The sequence below is a fragment of the Thalassophryne amazonica genome, chromosome 1 (genome assembly GCF_902500255.1).
Source record: "Thalassophryne amazonica chromosome 1, fThaAma1.1, whole genome shotgun sequence".
Taxonomy (NCBI): domain Eukaryota; kingdom Metazoa; phylum Chordata; class Actinopteri; order Batrachoidiformes; family Batrachoididae; genus Thalassophryne; species Thalassophryne amazonica.
In genome coordinates, this window is record NC_047103.1 from 124,224,048 (window position 1) to 124,242,135 (window position 18,088).

Below are 18,088 nucleotides of genomic sequence, written 5' to 3' on the forward strand. Positions count from 1 at the left end.
AGAAACCTCTGTTCTTTACATTGTTGTTTGAACATCCATCACTTCTACAATTTGTGGCATTTTTAATGATTGAAACATCACTTTGAGCAAATCTGGCCATGACAATTCATAGGTTTGTGCCATAACTCAGTAAACAAAATAGGTAGAGCTTCATATTTTGGTGATCAGGTACTGGTAGAGTAAAATGTCAACCAACACAGTCATCTGGCAATAAATAAATCAATCAATAAACTGCTCAAACATCCAACTGTATAATCAATACATTTAATGTCATCTCTGTCACCACTGCATGGTTTTTAGATCGAATCAGTTTCTTGGTCAAAGCGTGGCGGACACTCAGCATGTAGGACCGACGATCAGGAGGACGCTGGTGATCCAACACCAACCTAAAAGGCAGAAGACAAAATATTCACAACAACTGTATGCTTCAGGCATATTACATTAACTACAAGACTACAGGTAATTAAATTAGAGATACAAGTAATAATCGACAGATAATTATTTGGTTTATGCATGCTGACAACTTAAACAAAGTATGTCATTATGTCCATTTGATCCAAACCTGATCAGCTGAAACACTGCAGCTTCCACAGGTGTTACAGCCTCGCCCACAGACAGCTCCCTGAAACCACACCCTGCAGACAGTGGAAACCTTTAAGATTTATTTGTAAAGGTTCAGTAGCAATACTGTATACTGAGGACATCATTCTCAAAAATGTGATATATAGCAATACAAAAAAAAATAATCAGGATCGCTCGTTTCATGTTTTGTTGTTTTGATCTCTGATTGCTTTTTTTTTTTCTGGTGTTGTCCTCCATGTTACTGGACATGATTTGAAAAGGCACATACCTGTCAGCATATAAGCGTCCCACAGATGACAGTACATGTCAGAACACAAGCCAAGCATGAAGTCAGAGGAACTGTTTGTAGACCTCTGAGACAGGATTGTCTTTAGGCACAAATCTGAGGAAGGGTACAGAAACATTTCTGCTGCTTTGAAGGTCCAATGAGCACATTGACCTCCATCATCTGTAAATGGAAGAAGTTTCAGATCCACCAGGACTCTTCCAAGAGCTGGATGCCTGTCTGAACTGAGCAATGGGGAGAAGGGCCTTAGTCAGGGAGGTGACCAAGAACCCAATGGTCACTCTGTGAGATCTCCAACATTCCTCTGTGGAGAGACGAGAACCTTCCAGATGGTCAACCATCTTTGCAGCAATCCACCAATCAGGTCATTATGGTAGAGTGGCCAGACGGAAGCCACTCCTTAGTAAAAGGCACATGGCAGCCCACCTGGAGTTTGCCAAAAGACACCTGAAGGACTCTCAGACCATGAGAAACAAAATTCTCTGGTCTGATGAGACAAGATTGAACTCTTTGGTGTGAATCACAGGCATCACGTTTGGGGGAAACCAGGCACCATCCCTACAAGTGAAGCATGGTGGTGGAATCATCATGCTGTGGGGATCTTTTTCAGCGGCAGGAACTGGGAGACTAGTCAGGATTGAGGAAAAGATGAATGCAGCAATGTACAGAGACATCCTGGATGAAAACCTGGTCCAGAGTCTTAACCTCAGACTGGGGTGATGGTTCATCTTTTAGCAGGACAATGACTTTAAACACACAGCCAAGATATCAAAGGAGTGGCTTCAGGACAACTCTGTGAATGTTCTTGAGTGGCCCAGCCAGAGCCCAGACCTCAATCTGATTGAACATCTCTGGAGAGATCAGAAAATGGCTCTGCACCGACGATCTCCATCCAACCTGATGGAGGTTGAGAGGTGCTGCAAAGAGGAATGGACAAAACTGCGCAAAGATAGGTGCACCAAGCCTGTGGCATCATATTCAAGAAGACTTGAGGTTGTAATTGCTGCCAAAGGTGCATCAACAAAGTACTGTGCAAATGGTGTGAATATTTATGTACATGTGATATCTTAGTTTTTGATTTTTAATAAATGTACAAAAATTTCCAAAAACCTTTTTTCATGTTGTCATTATGGGGTGTTGTGAGTAGAATTTTTAAGGGAATAAAATGAATTTACTCCATTTAGGAATAAGGCTGTAACATATCAAAATGTGGAAAAAGTGAAGTGCGATGAATGCTTTCCGGATGCACTGTAGGAAGAAGGTGTGTAAATACTCAGATTGGCTAAGAGTTAACGAGACATTAAATAAGTTGAAACCACTGCAGCAAAAACAACAGTTCAGCCTCACTGGAAAACTGTTTAATGGCAATGGAGAATTTGTTGTGTTCTCTATAATACAGTCAATAGCGCTGCAAATGCTTTCAACCACAAAGGACTTAAGCTACATATCGTGTGTACATACTGCACATAGATAGAGTCATTCACCCTGTTCACACAAACTACAGTTATGGTTATAATACATGTGCTTGTGAAGTATACACACAGACACACAGACCTTAGATCCTTGGCGAGTTTCTGTCCTTCTTCTGTTGTTACTTGTCTTCCAATTTCCAAGTCTGCCTTATTTGCAACCAGCACTGTCGGAACAACTGAAACAAACACACAAAATACATACCGTGATGTTCTGTAGCTGGAGTGTGAACAGCCCAGACTCACAACTCTACCATAACACACGCCTGTCAGCATACTGTCATGACAGTTTACTGTCTGTTTGTGTTTAAACATGACAATAGACAGATGGCAGACTGGAGGAAGACCGACTCACCCGATATTAAGAACAAACATTCTGTGGAACGTTAGCAACCACAGGGTCTGTCACTTCTAAAAATGTCCATCACGTGTGTGGTGATGGAAGTTTTTACATGATGGTCAAAATAGTCTTTATGTTACAATGATGGCGTTCTTGTTGTTCCATAGTACATATAAAAATAATATGTATATGTCGCAGACATGAACGAGTGAAGCTCATCAGCATCTCACCATGTCATTCAGGTCCTTCAGACTTTATTTTGACTAAATGCTTCAGGGGAGCATTGGCATGACTAAAACCTTTCAGTTTCTGGGGAGCTCTGTATTTTCTGTCAAATTGTAGCTGAACTACAGGTCTTCTTTTAAGAAATCCTCCTCTACACCACTTCATCAGAATGCTGGATTTAGTATTTTTAATTAATTTAGATCAAGCTGTAGAGATTTGCTTTCAGTTTGCGTTAAGAAGATGATTTTAGAAAGAAAAATGTATTTGAAATGGAATAAACAAATTAAAATGTGTGAAATACCAAGTGTTCCAATACTTTTGAGGGCAAGTGAGAAACACTTGAGGAGCAGCATCTTACATCTCAAAAAATAGTGCAGCAGATAAGAGAATATTTAGAGTGGAATCCTGCAAATAGTGATACAAGCGTCAAATTTGGCACAAAATCCATAGACATTAACTCTTTTGAAAAAAACTGATTGGCCACTGAATTTTCAATAGGCAGCCAGGTAGGGGTCAATTGAAGAATTACACAGGGGTCAAAATTAAAAGATGCTCCAATCATGTAGAAAACTACACCACATCATTTGCCTGATCATAAAGATTCCAAAAAAGGTATAGTTTGGACAATCTGTGACTGAATGTTATGGAGTTATGAGGTAAAAGCAGCAAGAATGGTGACAAAGGTCAGTTTCAGTTTGTACAGGGGTCAAAAGGCAAAGTTGCTCCATTAATTCTGCTCCAGCTGTATTTGTGCTGAATTTGATGCTTGTATCATCATTTGAAGTATTTTTTCAGTTTTCCATGAGTGAGCTTTGTGCCGCTGCGCGACGCTTCACTCATATTATCTATGTTATAATAGCCAAGTGGCCTCTGTGTGCATGCATGTGTATGGCTTCAATCACAGTGACACCAGTGAGAGCTGACATTTGCCGTTTGGTCTCTCTCTCTCTCTCTCTCCTCTCTCTCTCTCTCTTCTCTCTCTCTCCTCTCTCTCTCTCTCTCTCTCTCTCTCTCTCTCTCTCTCTCTCTCTCTCTCTCTCTCTCTTCTCTCTCTCTCTCTCTCTCTCTCTCTCTCTCTCCTCTCTCTCTCTCTTCTCTCTCTATATATATATTTATACTATATCTAATAAAGTGTGAAATATAAAATTCCTTCAGTATGTACACAGAACATTATCGTTTCTTTTGTACAAAGCATGTACTATTTCAGTGGATTTTGCTGTGTGTACAATTTACAATTTACTTGTGACTCATTTGGGAGGTCGACAAAATACCAGACTGCAGCATCTTGTCACAAACTGCAATGATTTTGTCCATCAAAAGACAATGAAGTTATTATGCACAGTTGTGGAATGTTATCGCAGCAGGTTTCATACTTATGTTCCCAGTGAGCCAACATAACCAGAAACCAGTAATGCATAGGGGGAAAAATAAGAAGGAAAAAAGGAGGGATAATGTACACATTTCCCACCAGCTGTTTTGATACTTTGTGGCATGGACAGCTCTGTCTGGCTTCCAGCATTAACAGTCTTGATTTTTTGTCACTCGCTACCTACAGAGTTAATAACGGCAGTTTCCTCCACAAAATTTGTGCACCTGTTTAGAGACAACTGCAGTGAGAGAAAAATCATTCTTGCAATTCTTTCAACTTTGCCTCTGAACATGGAGAAATTCATACCCAGACTCTGTTTGGTTTGTTCGATGAGTTTCTTTAATCGTTGGAACCTCAAGAAGCTGAAGCGCTGGGTAATGGAGTAGAGCAGCAGGAACCCATCAGCCCAGTGGATGGAAGGCTCCAGAGAAGCCGGAGGGCAAAAAGAATGACTGTGTCAGAAAACTGACTCTGTGAAGAAACACATAAATGAACCCATAGATTATATATATATTATATATATCTATATATATAGATATATAATATATATATACACACTCAACAAAAATATAAACGCAACACTTTTGGTTTTGCTCCCATTTTGTATGAGATGAACTCAAAGATCTAAACCTTTTCCACATACACAATATCATCAATTTCCCTCAAATATTGTTCACAAACAGTCTAAATCTGTGATAGTGAGCACTTCTCCTTTGCTGAGATACTCCATCCCACCTCACAGGTGTGCCATATCAAGATGCTGATTAGACACCATGATTAGTGCACAGGTGTGCGTAGACTGCCCACAATCAAAGGTCACTCTGAAAGGTGCAGTTTTATCACACAGCACAATGCCACAGATGTCGCAAGATTTGAGGGGAGCGTGCAATTGGCATGCTGACAGCAGGAATGTCAACCAGGCTGTTGCGCGTGTATTGAATGTTCATTCTCTACCATAAAGCGTCTCCAAAGGCATTTCAGGAGCAATTGGCGTACATCCAACCAGCCTCACAACCGCAGACCACGTGTAACCACACCAGCCCAGAACTCCACATCCAGCATGTTCACCTCCAAGATCGTCTGAGACCAGCCACTCGGACAGCTGCTAAACAATCGGTTTTGCATAACCAAAGAATTCTGCACAAACCTGTCAGAAACCGTCTTAGGGGAAGCTCATCTGCATGCTCGTTGTCCTCACCGGGGTCTCGACCTGACTCCAGTTCATCTTTGTAACCGACTTGAGTGGGCAAAATGCTCACATTTCGCTGGCTGTTTGGCATGTTGGAGAGGTGTTCTCTCATGGATGGAATCCCGTTCACACTGTCCAGGGCAGATGGCAGACAGCGTGTGTGGCGTCATGTGGGCTGAGCGGTTTTCTGATGTCAGTGTGTGGATCGAGTGGCCCCCATGGTGGCGTGGGGTTATGGTATGGGCATGCGTCTGTTATGGACGAAGAACACAGGTGCATTTTATTGATGGCATTTGAATGCACAGAGATACCGTGACGAGATCCTGAGGCCCATGTTGTGCCATACATCCTAAGAACATCACCCCATGTTGCAGCAGGATAATGCACGGCCCCATGTTGCAAGGATCTGTACACAATTCTTGGAAGCTGAAAATTGTCCCAGTTCTTGCATGGCTGGCATACTCACCGGACATGTCACCAACTGAGCATGTTTGGGATGCTCTGGACCGGCGTATACGACAGCGTGTACCAGTTCCTGCCAATATCCAGCAACTTCGCACAGCCATTGAAGAGGAGTGGACCAACATTCCACAGGCCACAATTGACAACTTGATCAACTCTATGCGAAGGAGATGTGTTGCACTGCATGAGGCAGATGGTGGTCACACCAGATACTGACTGGTATCCCCCCCCCCCAAAAAAAAAAACTGCACCTTCAGAGTGGTCTTTATTGTGGGCAGTCTAAGGCACACCTGTGCACTAATCATGGTGTCTAATCAGCATTGATATGGCAGACCTGTGAGGTGGGATGAATTATCTCAGCAAAGGAGAAGTGCTCACTATCACAGATTTAGACTGGTTTGTGAACAGTATTTGAGGAAAATGGTGATATTGTGTATGTGGAAAAAGTTTTAGATCTTTGAGTTCATTCATACAAAATGGGAGCAAAACCAAAAGTGTTGCGTTTATATTTTGTTGAGTGTATATATATATATATATATATATATATATATACACACACACACACACTGTAAAAACACTTGTCAGGTTTCAACCCGGATCTGGGGTTTTGATCCCATTTTTGCCTCCTCTTTTTCTCATTGTCTGCTCCAGCTTTATTAGTTGTGTTTGGTCACTTGTTATTTTCTGTGCTGTTTTGCTTTGTCACTTTGTTTCTTTGTTACTTTTAATACTCTTGCCATAGTTTAGTTCCGTTCTACTTTGTTCTGCCAGGTTGTGTTTTCATTGTTTATCATCAGTTGATCACTGGTTTATTTTGTTCATTCTTTTTGATTTCATCAGTTATGCTGTAGTATCGGGTTTGTTTTCTGTTCATGGTTTTTGTCTTTGTTTGTTTTGCCATCTGGTTATCTTTACTTCAGTCATAAGCCAGTTCCAGTCTAGTTTTATCTTAATATTTATTTTCTTGTTATTCTCTGATCAGTTCCCATGTAGCTTTTCTTCTTTACTTATTATCTGATGATTCGCTTTTAGTTCTCATGTTCATGCTCTGATCTGGTTCTGTTCATAGTCCTCGGTTTCTGTTTGACCTTTGTTCTCTGTTTTCCTTCACTTCCATTTGTTTCTGTTCTCACGCCACATCACTGGACCTGCCTCATGTCTTTGTCTCTCACTCTCATTCTGTCTGTTTCGTGTATTCATCCACTCACCGCGCTTTACTCTGGCTCACGTATCTTTGCATCTTACATCACTCCACTTTGTGTTGTCTCCATTGCATTATCTTGCACCTGCTTCCCTCATCTTTGTTTCATCCAGCCACACCTCCTTCCAGAATGTTCCCCACACCTGTGTTGAGTTCCTCAAATCACCTCCACCCTATTTAAGCAGCTTCAGTTCACCACTTCCCTGCCAGTTTGTTGCACTTTTTGTCGTTGTTCCAGCCCTTCTCACAGCCTTGTTTTGACCAGGTTTAATTGCTTGCCTGTATTTGACTTTGCTCATTTTTGACCTTGCCTCTGTCTTGCCTTTGAACTCCTCCATGAACCTGCTGTTTTGTTGGACCACGCCTTAGCACTACGTCTGTCTGTACCTCCTTCTCGATGACTGATACACTGTGTGCGAATCCTTGCTAGTATTTTTGATAAAGCCTTTTCTACTAACCCTACGTTCTGTCTGTGATGTCAGCATTTGTGTCCAACCATTATCTTTGCCTTGCCACCTTGCATCATGACAACACTATTTGACATCACCCAAAGATATTCTGAATGCAGGTTTAAAGTTATAGGGTGCCATTTTGGCATGAAAACAGCAGTCAATGGAAATACGCCATTAGTACAAATAACCACACATCAAGCTATATTATCTCAGATATTTGCAATAACATGCTCAAAAAGAACGGTGAAGCCTAGCACAGCTAACGACTACTGCTAGTTGAGCCCCGAACCTGGCATAGTAGCTGTCAGTGAATGCAACCAAACTCTATTTATTCATAACTTTATGGCTTATGTGAGTGAAACTGAGATCACACTTTCCTGTATATGCAGTTTCCTGTGCAGCTTACTCACTGATAATTCTACTGGTGGTGGCTCTCACTGCAGTATGTATCACTTCCTGTTCCGGAGCACAGCGGTGTTTTGCTGTATGTTAGCTGTTTAATCTGCGTAGTTAGATTGATCTAGATAACGATTGTTTCACAGTGTATCTTCACGTGCCTTACCTAAAGCACTCTCTCTGCTGAATCACCTCTAAAATATCTTCACATTATTCACTTTGTGTTTTTAGGAATCCGCTAGCTTAGCATAGCTATTAGCTCTTAGCCGGTTTAGCATGGCGGCTTCTCCTGTCTCTCCCGCACTTTTCTGCTCTGGGTGTGAAATGTTAGTTATTCCTCTGCCTCCTTTAGCAGTAACGGTACTTGTAATAAGTGTAGCTTCTTCGTAGCTTTGGAGGCCAGGCTGGGGGAACTGGAGAATCGGCTCCGCACCTTGAAAAATCCTACAGCTAGCTAGGCCCCTGTAGTTGGTGCGGACCAAGGTAGCTTATCCGCCGTTAGCTGTCCCCCAGCAGATCCCGAGCAACTGGGAAAGCAGGCCAGCTGGGTGACTGTGAGGAAGAAGCGTAGTTCTAAACAGAAGCCCTTTGTACACCACCAACCTGTTCACATTTCTAACCGTTTTTCCCCACTCGGCGACACAACCGCCGAGGAACAAACTCTGGTATTGGCGACTCTGTTTTGAGAAATGTGAAGTTAGCGACTCCAGCAACCATAGTGAAATGTCTTCCGGGGGCCAGAGCAGGTGACACTGAAGGAAATTTGAAACTGCTGGCTAAGGCTAAGGTAAATTTGGTAAGACTGTAATTCACGTCGGCAGTAATGACACCCGGTTACGCCAATCGGAGGTCACTAAAATTAACATTGAATCGGTGTGCAACTTTGCATAAACAATGTCGGACTCTGTAGTTTTCTCTGGGCCCCTCCCCAATCAGAGTGGGAGTGACATGTTTAGCGCATGTTCTCCTTGAATTGCTGGCTGTCTGAGTGGTGTCCAAAAAATGAGGTGGGTTTCATAGATAATTGGCAAAGCTTCTGGGGAAAACCTGGTCTTGTTAGGAGAGACGGCATCCATCCCACTTTGGATGGAGCAGCTCTCATCTCTAGAAATCTGGCCAATTTTATTAATCCCTCAAAATCGTGACTATCCAGGGTTGGGACCAGGAAGCAGAGTTTTAGTCTTACACTCCTCTCTGCAGCTTCTCTCCCCCTGCCATCCCCCCAATACCCCATCCCAGTAGAGACGGTGCCTGCTCCCAGACCACCAATAACCTGTAAAAATCAATTTAAGCATAAAAATTCAAAAAGAAAAAATAATATAGCACCTTCGACTGCACCACAGACTAAAACAGTTAAATGTAGTTTATTAAATATTAGGTCTCTCTTCTAAGTCCCTGTTAGTAAATGATATAATAATTGAACAAGATATTGATTTATTCTGCCTTACAGAAACCTGGTTACAGCAGGATGAATGTTAGTTTAAATGAGTCAACACCCCCAAGTCACACTAACTGTCAGAATGCTCGAAACACAGTTCGAGGAGGAGGATTAGCAGCAATCTTCCACTCCAGCTTATTAATTAATCAAAGACTCAGACAGAGCTTTAATTCATTTGAAAGCTTGACTCTTAGTCTTGTCCATCCAAATTGGAAGTCTCAAAACCAGTTTTATTTGTTATTATCTATCATCCACCTGGTCATTACTGTGAGTTCCTTTGTGATTTTTCAGACCTTTTGTGTGACTTAGTGCTTAGCTCAGATAAGATAATTATAGTGGGTGATTTTAACATCCACATAGATGCTGAGAATGACAGCCTCAACACTGCATTTAATCTATTTTTAGAATCAGTTGGCTTCGCTCAAAATGTAAATGAGCCCACCCACCACTTTAGCCACACTTTAGATCTTGTTCTGACATATGGCATAGAAATTGAAGACTCAGTATTCCCTGAAAACCCCTTTTTGTCTGATCATTTCTTAATAACATTTACATTTACTTTAATGGACTACCCAGCAGTGGGGAATAAGTTTCATACAGTAGAAGTCTTTCTGAAAGCGCTGTAACTAGGTTTAAGGATATGATTCCTTCTTTGTTATGTTCTTCAATGCCATATACCAACACAGTGCAGAGTAGCTACCTAAACTCTGTGAGTGAGATAGATTATCTTGTCAATAGCTTTACATCCTCATTGAGCACAACTTTGGATGCTGTAGCTCCTCTGAAAAAGAGGGCCTAAATCAGAAGTGCCTGACTCCATGGTATAACCCACAAACTTGCAGCTTAAAGCAGATAACCCGTAAGCTGGAGAGGAAATGGCATCTCACTAATTTAGAAGATCTTCATTTAGCCTGGAAAAAGAGTCTGTTGCTTTATAAAAACGCCCTCCGTAAAGCTAGGACATCTTACTATTCATCACTAATTGAAGAAAATAAGAACAACCCCAGGTTTCTTTTCAGCACTGTAGCCAGGCTGACAGAGTCAGAGCTCTATTGAGCCGAGTATTCCTTTAACTTAACTAGTAATGACTTCATGACTTCTTTGCAAATAAAACTTTAACTATTACAGAAAAAATTATTCATAACCATCCCAAAGACATATCTTTATGTTCTGCTGCTTTCAGTAATGCTGGTATTTGGTTAGACGCTTTCTCTCCGATTGTTCTGTCTGAGTTACTTTCATTAGTCACTTCCTCCAAACCATCAACATGTCTATTAGACCCCATTCCTACCAGGCTGCTCAAGGAAGCCCTACCATTAATTAATGCTTTGATCTTAAATATGATCAATCTATCTTTATTAGCTGGCTATGTACCATAGGCTTTTAAGGTGGCAATAATTAAACCATTACTTAAAAAGCCATCACTTGACCCAGCTATCTTAGCTAATTATAGGCCAATCTCCAACCTTCCTTTTCTCTCAAAAATTCTTGAAAGGGTAATTGTAAAACAGCTAACTGATCATCTGCAGAGGAATGGTCTATTTGAAGAGTTTCAGTGAGGTTTCAGAATTCATCATAGTACAGAAACAGCATTAGAGAAGGTTATAAATGATCTTCTTATGGCCTCAGACAGTGGACTCATCTCTGTGCTCGTCCTGTTAGACCTCAGTGCAGCTTTTGATACTGTTGACCATAAAATTTTATTACAGAGATTAGAGCATGCCATAGGCATTAAAGGCACTGCACTGCAGTGGTTTGAATCATATTTATCTAATAGATTACAATTTGTTCATGTAAATGGGGAGTCTTCTTCACAGACTAAGGTTAATTATGGAGTTCCACAAGGTTCTGTGCTAGGACCGATTTTATTCACTTTATACATGCTTCCCTTAGGCATTGCTTAAATTTTCATTGTTACGCAGATGATACCAGCTTTAGCTATCCATGAAGCCAGAGGACACATACCAATTAGTTAAACTGCAGGAATGTCTTTCAGACATAAAGACATGGATGACCTCTAATTTCCTGCTTTTAAATTCAGATAAAACTGAAGTTTATTGTACTTGGCCCCACAATCTTAGAAACATGGTGTCTAACCAGATCCTTACTCTGGATGGCATTACCCTGACCTCTAGTAATACTGTGAGAAATCATGGAGTCATTTTCTATCAGGATATGTCATTCAAGCGCATATTAAACAAATATGTAGGACTGCTTTTTGCATTTACGCAATATCTCTAAAATTAGAAAGGTCTTGTCTCAGAGTGATGCTGAAAACTAATTCATGCATTTATTTCCTCTAGCTGGACTATTGTAATTCATATTATCAGGTTGTCCTAAAAGTTCCCTGAAAAGCCTTCAGTTAATTCAAAATGCTGCAGCTAGAGTACTAACGGGGACTATAAGGAGAGCATATCTCACCCATATTGGCTTCTCTTCATTGGCTTCCTGTTAATTCCCTAATAGAATTTAAAATTCTTCTTCTTACTTATAAGGTTTTGAATAATCAGGTCCCATCTTATCTTAGGGACCTCATAGTATCATATCACCCCAATAGAGCACTTTGTTCTCAGACTGCAGGCTTACTTGTAGTTCCTAGGGTTTTTAAGAGTAGAATGGGAGTCAGAGCCTTCAGCTTTCAGGCTCCTCTCCTCTGGAACCAGCTCCCAATTCGGATTAGGGAGACAGACACCCTCTCTACTTTTAAGATTAAGCTTAAAACTTTCCTTTTTGCTAAAGCTTAGTTAGTTTTGGATCAGGTGACCCTGAACCATCCCTTAGTTATGCTGCTATAGACTTAGACTGCTGGGGGGTTCCCATGATGCACTGTTTCTTTTTATTCACCTCTTTTTGCTCTGTATGCACCACTCTACATTTAATATAGTGATTGATCTCACACATCTCTGCTCTCTTCCACAGCATGTCTTTTTCCTCATTCTCTCCCCTCAGTCCCAACCAGTCCCAGCAGAAGACTGCCTCTCCCTGATTCTGGTTCTGCTGGAGGTTTCTTCCTATTAAAAAGGGAGTTTTTCCTTCCCACTGTCGCCAAGTGCTTGCTCATAGGGGGTCGTTTTGACCGTTGGGGGTTTTTTCTGTAATTATTGTATGGCTTTTGCCTTACAATATAAAGCGCCTTGGGCAACTGCTTGTTGTGATTTGGCGCTATATAAATAAAACTGATTTGATTTGAGGGCACTCACCAGGGTCACTATCTGAGGTTGAAAATGCAAATGGCTTGAACATTTATGATTGTGTTTCAATACTATGAATAGATGACTTGCTGTACTCACTTACTATCCCAGCAGTCATAGGGTGTGAGGCGTGGTACACCCTGGACAGGATGCCCGTTTGTCGCTGGGCCACATATGGACATACAAACACATTCACACCTACACGCACACCTACAGACAATTTAAAGTTTCCAATCTGCCTAACCTGTATGTCTTTGGACTTAGAAGGCGAGCCAGAGCACCTGAAGGGAACCCATGCAAACATGAGGAGAACAGGCAAACCATACACAGCAAAGACACAGGTCGATCCCATGACGTTCTTGCTGTGAGGCAACAGTGCTAACCACTAAATCACGTGCTGCCCCTTGATGAATTAATATCTAATAATATTAATTCATACAGTGCATCTGGAAGGTATTCGTAGCACTTCACTTTTTCCACATTTTGTTATGCTACAGCCTTATCCCAAAATGGAGGTAAATTAATTTTTCCCCTGCAAAATTTTATTCATAATGCCTCACAATGACAACATGAAAACATTTGTTTAATATTTGCAAATTAATTTTTAAAAAAATCTAAGCAATCACAAAAGTATTCACACCCTTTGCTCAATACTTTGTTCATGCACCTTTGGCAGCAATTAGAGCCTCAAGTCTTCTTGAATATGATGCCACAAGCTTGGCACCCATATCTTTGGGCAGTTTTGTCCATTCCTCTTTGCAGCACCTCTCAAGCTCCATCAGTTTGGATGGGGGGCATCGGTGCACAGCCATTTTCAGATCTCTCCAGAGATGTTCAATCAGATTCAGGTCTGGGCTTTGGCTGGGCCATTCAAGGACATTAACAGATGTCCTGAAGCAACTCCTTTGAAATCTTGGCTGTGTGCTTAGGGTCATTGTCCTGCTGAAAGATGAACCATCGCCCCAGACTGAGGTCAAGAGCACTCTGGAGCAGGTTTTCATCCAGGATGTCTCTGTAAATTGCTGCATTCATCTTTCCTCAATCCTGACTAGTCTCACAGTTCCTGCAGCTGAAAAATATCCCCACAGCATGATGCTACCACCACAATGCTTCACTGTAGGGATGGTGCCTGGTTTCCCCCAAGCATGACGCCTGGCATTCATACCAGAGTTCAATCTTTGTCTCATCAGACCAGAGAATTTTGTTTATCGTGGTCTGAGAGTCCTTCAGGTGTCTTTTGGCAAACTCCAGGTGGGCTGCCATGTGCCTATTACTAAGGAGTGGCTTCCATCTGGCCACTCTACCATACAGGTCTGATTGGTGGATTGCTGCAGAGGTCGTTGTTTTTCTGGAGGGCTCTCCTCTCAACATAGAGGATGCTGGAAACTCTGACAGAGTGACCACCGGGTTCTTAGTCATCACCCAGGTTAAGACCCTTCTCCCATCATTGTTCAGTCTAGATATGCAGTCAGCTCTAGGATGAGTCCTGGTGGATCAGAACTTCTTCCATTTAATGGATGATTGAGGCCACTGTGCTCACTGGGATCTTCAAAGCAGCAGAAATGTTTCTGTACCCTTCCCCAGATTTGTGCCTCAACATAATCCTGTCTTGGAGGTCTCCAGAGAATTTATTGACTTCATGCTTGGTTTGTGCTCTGACATGCACTGTCAACTGTGAAAACTTATGTTGACAGGTGTGCATCTTTCTAAATGATGTCCAATCAACTGAATTTACCCCAGGTGGACTCCAATTAAGCTGAAACATCTCAAGGATGATCAGTGAAAACACGATGCACCTGACTGTAGTGGGTGTGGGCTATTGGGTGACTGTACTAACTTTTGCTGGATCTGATTCTTGGAAATACAAGCTGAGGAAGGAAATGGTATCCCTATGGAAATCGCATTTCTTGGCTTTAATGTACAAGTGATTCTCCAGCAAGTGCTGGAGAACTAAACAAACATGATGGGTGTGTTTGGAGGAGTATTGGAAAAGATAAGAATGTTGTCCAGAAATATGAATACAACCTGAATGAGGATGTCGCAGAGTATGTCATTAACTAGGGCTTGGAATGGTGGGAGGAGCATTGGTGAGACCGAAGGGCATGACTAAGTATTCAAAATGACCTAGTGGGGTGTTAAATGCGGTCTTCTATTCATCGCCCCTCTTTGACTTGGACCAGATAGTAGGCGTTACATAAGTCCAATTTGGTAAATATGGTTTGCGCTGTGCAAGAAGTTGAATGCCGTTTTCAAGGAGGGGCAGGTACAGTGACTGTGACAGCATTCAACCCCCGAAAATCAATGCATGACGCAAGGTCCCATCCTTCTTCCCTACAAAGAAGAAGCCTGCCCCTCGGCATGAGGGTGATGGACGAATGAGATCACCCAGCCAGAGTTTTTTTTATGTACTGCTCCATCAGTTCCTATCCTGATGCAAAAAATAGCATAACCCACTGGAGAAAAGGGACGCAATCAATCAATCAGTTTTATTTATATAGCGTCAAATCACAACAAACAGTTGCCCCAAGGCACTTTATATTGTAAGGCAAGGCCATACAATAATTATGTAAAAACCCCAACGGTCAAAACAACCCACTGTGAGCAAGCACTTGGCAACAGTGGGAAGGAAAAACTCCCTTTAACAAGAGAAACCTCCAGCAGAACCAGGCTCAGGGAGGGGCAGTCTTCTGTTGGGACTGGTTGGGGCTGAGGGAGAGAACCAGGAAAAAGACATGCTGTGGAGGGGAGCAGAGATCAATCACTAATGATTAAATGCAGAGTGGTGCATACAGAGCAAAAAGAGAAAGAAACAGTGCATCATGGGAACCCCCCAGCAGTCTACGTCTATAGCAGCATAACTAAGGGATGGTTCAGGGTCCACCTGATCCAGCCCTAACTATAAGCTTTAGCAAAAAGGAAAGTTTTAAGCCTAATCTTAAAAGTAAAGAGGGTGTCTGTCTCCCTGATCTGAATTGGGAGCTGGTTCCACAGGAGAGGAGCCTGAAAGCTGAAGGCTCTGCCTCCATTCTACTCTTACAAACCCTAGGAACTACAAGTAAGCCTGCAGTCTGAGAGCGAAGCGCTCTATTGGGGTGATATGGTACTATGAGGTCCCTAAGATAAGATGGGACGTGATTATTCAAAACCTTATAAGTAAGAAGAAGAATTTTAAATTCTATTCTAGAATTAACAGGAAGCCAATGAAGAGAGGCCAATATGGGTGAGATATGCTCTCTCCTTATAGTCCCCGTTAGTACTCTAGCTGCAGCATTTTGAATTAACTGAAGGCTTTTCAGGGAACTTTTAGGACAACCTGATAATAATGAATTACAATAGTCCAGCCTAGAGGAAATAAATGCATGAATTAGTTTTTCAGCATCACTCTGAGACAAGACCTTTCTAATTTTAGAGATATTGCGTAAATGCAAAAAAGCAGTCATACATATTTGTTTAATATGCGCTTTGAATGACATATCCTGATCAAAAATGACTCCAAGATTTCTCACAGTATTACTAGAGGTCAGGGTAATGCCATCCAGAGTAAGGATCTGGTTAGACACCATGTTTCTAAGATTTGTGGGGCCAAGTACAATAACTTCAGTTTTATCTGAGTTTAAAAGCAGAACATTAGAGGTCATCCATGCCTTTATGTCTGTAAGACAATCCTGCAGTTTAGCTAACTGGTGTGTGTCCTCTGGCTTCATGGATAGATAAAGCTGGGTATCATCTGCGTAACAATGAAAATTTAAGCAATGCCGTCTAATAATACTGCCTAAGGGAAGCATGTATAAAGTGAATAAAATTTGTCCTAGCACAGAACCTTGTGGAACTCCATAATTAACCTTAGTCTGTGAAGAAGACTCCCCATTTACATGAACAAATTGTAATCTATTAGATAAATATGATTCAAACCACTGCAGCGCAGTGCCTTTAATACCTACGGCATGCTCTAATCTCTGTAATAAAATTTTATGGTCAACAGTATCAAAAGCAGCACTGAGGTCTAACAGAACAAGTACAGAGATGAGTCACAGTCTGAGGCCATAAGAAGATCATTTGTAACCTTCACTAATGCTGTTTCTGTACTATGATGAATTCTAAAACCTGACTGAAACTCTTCAAATAGACCATTCCTCTGCAGATGATCAGTTAGCTGTTTTACAACTACCCTTTCAAGAATTTTTTGAGAGAAAAGGAAGGTTGGAGATTGGCCTATAATTAACTAAGATAGCTGGGTCAAGTGATGGCTTTTTAAGTAATGGTTTAATTACTGCCACCTTAAAAGCCTGTGGTACATAGCCAACTAATAAAGATAGATTGATCATATTTAAGATTGAAGCATTAAATAATGGTAGGGCTTCCTTGAGCAGCCTGGTAGGAATGGGGTCTAATAGACGTTGATGGTTTGGATGAAGTAACTAATGAAAATAACTCAGACAGAACAATCTGAGAGTCTAACCAAATACCGGCATCACTGAAAGCAGCCAAAGATAATGATACGTCTTTGGGATGGTTATGAGTAATTTTTTCTCTAATAGTTAAAATTTTATTAGCAAAGAAAGTCATGAAGTCATTACTAGTTAAAGTTAAAGGAATACTCAGCTCAATAGAGCTCTGACTCTTTGTCAGCCTGGCTACAGTGCTGAAAAGAAACCTGGGGTTGTTCTTATTTTCTTCAATTAGTGATGAGTAGTAAGATGTCCTAGCTTTACGGAGGGCTTTTTTATAGAGCAACAGACTCTTTTTCCAGGCTAAGTGAAGATCTTCTAAATTAGTGAGACGCCATTTCCTCTCCAACTTACAGGTTATCTGCTTTAATCTAATGTTTGAGTTATACCACGGAGTCACGCACTTCTGATTTAAAGCTCTCTTTTTCAGAGGAGTTACAGCATCCAAAGTTGTCTTCAATGAGGATGTAAAACTATTGACGAGATACTCTATCTCACTTACAGAGTTTAGGTAGCTACTCTGCACTGTGTTGGTATATGGCATTAGAGAACATAAAGAAAGAATCATAACCTTAACCTAGTTACAGCGCTTTCTGAAAGACTTCTACTGTAATGAAACTTATTCCCCACTGCTGGGTAGTCCATCAGAGTAAATGTAAATGTTATGCCCCAAGCCAATGGAGATGAGGAAGGATAAACAAAAAACTGGTCTTCCGGTGATTATCTGACACGACTAGTGTGTCCAGTTCAGTTTGGCGCATTAGAACCGGGAGTCTAGTGCTGTCAAGACCATGAACTGTGATAGGGATGCTGAGTTCCACCATCAGGATGTAAACTTGGGTGACCACCTTGGTGTCCAGAAAATTACCTTCAGCCCCAGAGTGCATGAGTGCTGGTAAGGAAACAGAAGGATGCTGGAATTGGACAGTGGCTGGCATTTGTGTGCACGCCAAATTTTCACCCGTGACTTTGGTTTGGCTCACCTGTAGCCCGGAACCACCGGCGAGCGTTGGCTTTTCACCAAAACAGGTCAATCACAT

At 41.5% G+C, this 18,088-nt stretch overlaps 1 protein-coding gene across 1 annotated transcript in view; it reads right to left on the reverse strand.

Annotated features, from left to right (window-relative positions):
- Positions 1-279: 279 nt before the first annotated feature.
- Positions 280-18,088, reverse strand: part of zgc:110699 (uncharacterized protein LOC325371 homolog) — a 61,781-nt gene continuing 43,972 nt past the window's right edge. The window contains 6 exon segments of the mRNA XM_034174112.1: positions 280-297; positions 299-386; positions 563-634; positions 2,423-2,516; positions 4,578-4,740; positions 7,947-7,952. Of these exon segments, the coding sequence (XP_034030003.1) occupies positions 280-297; positions 299-386; positions 563-634; positions 2,423-2,516; positions 4,578-4,740; positions 7,947-7,952 (441 nt within the window).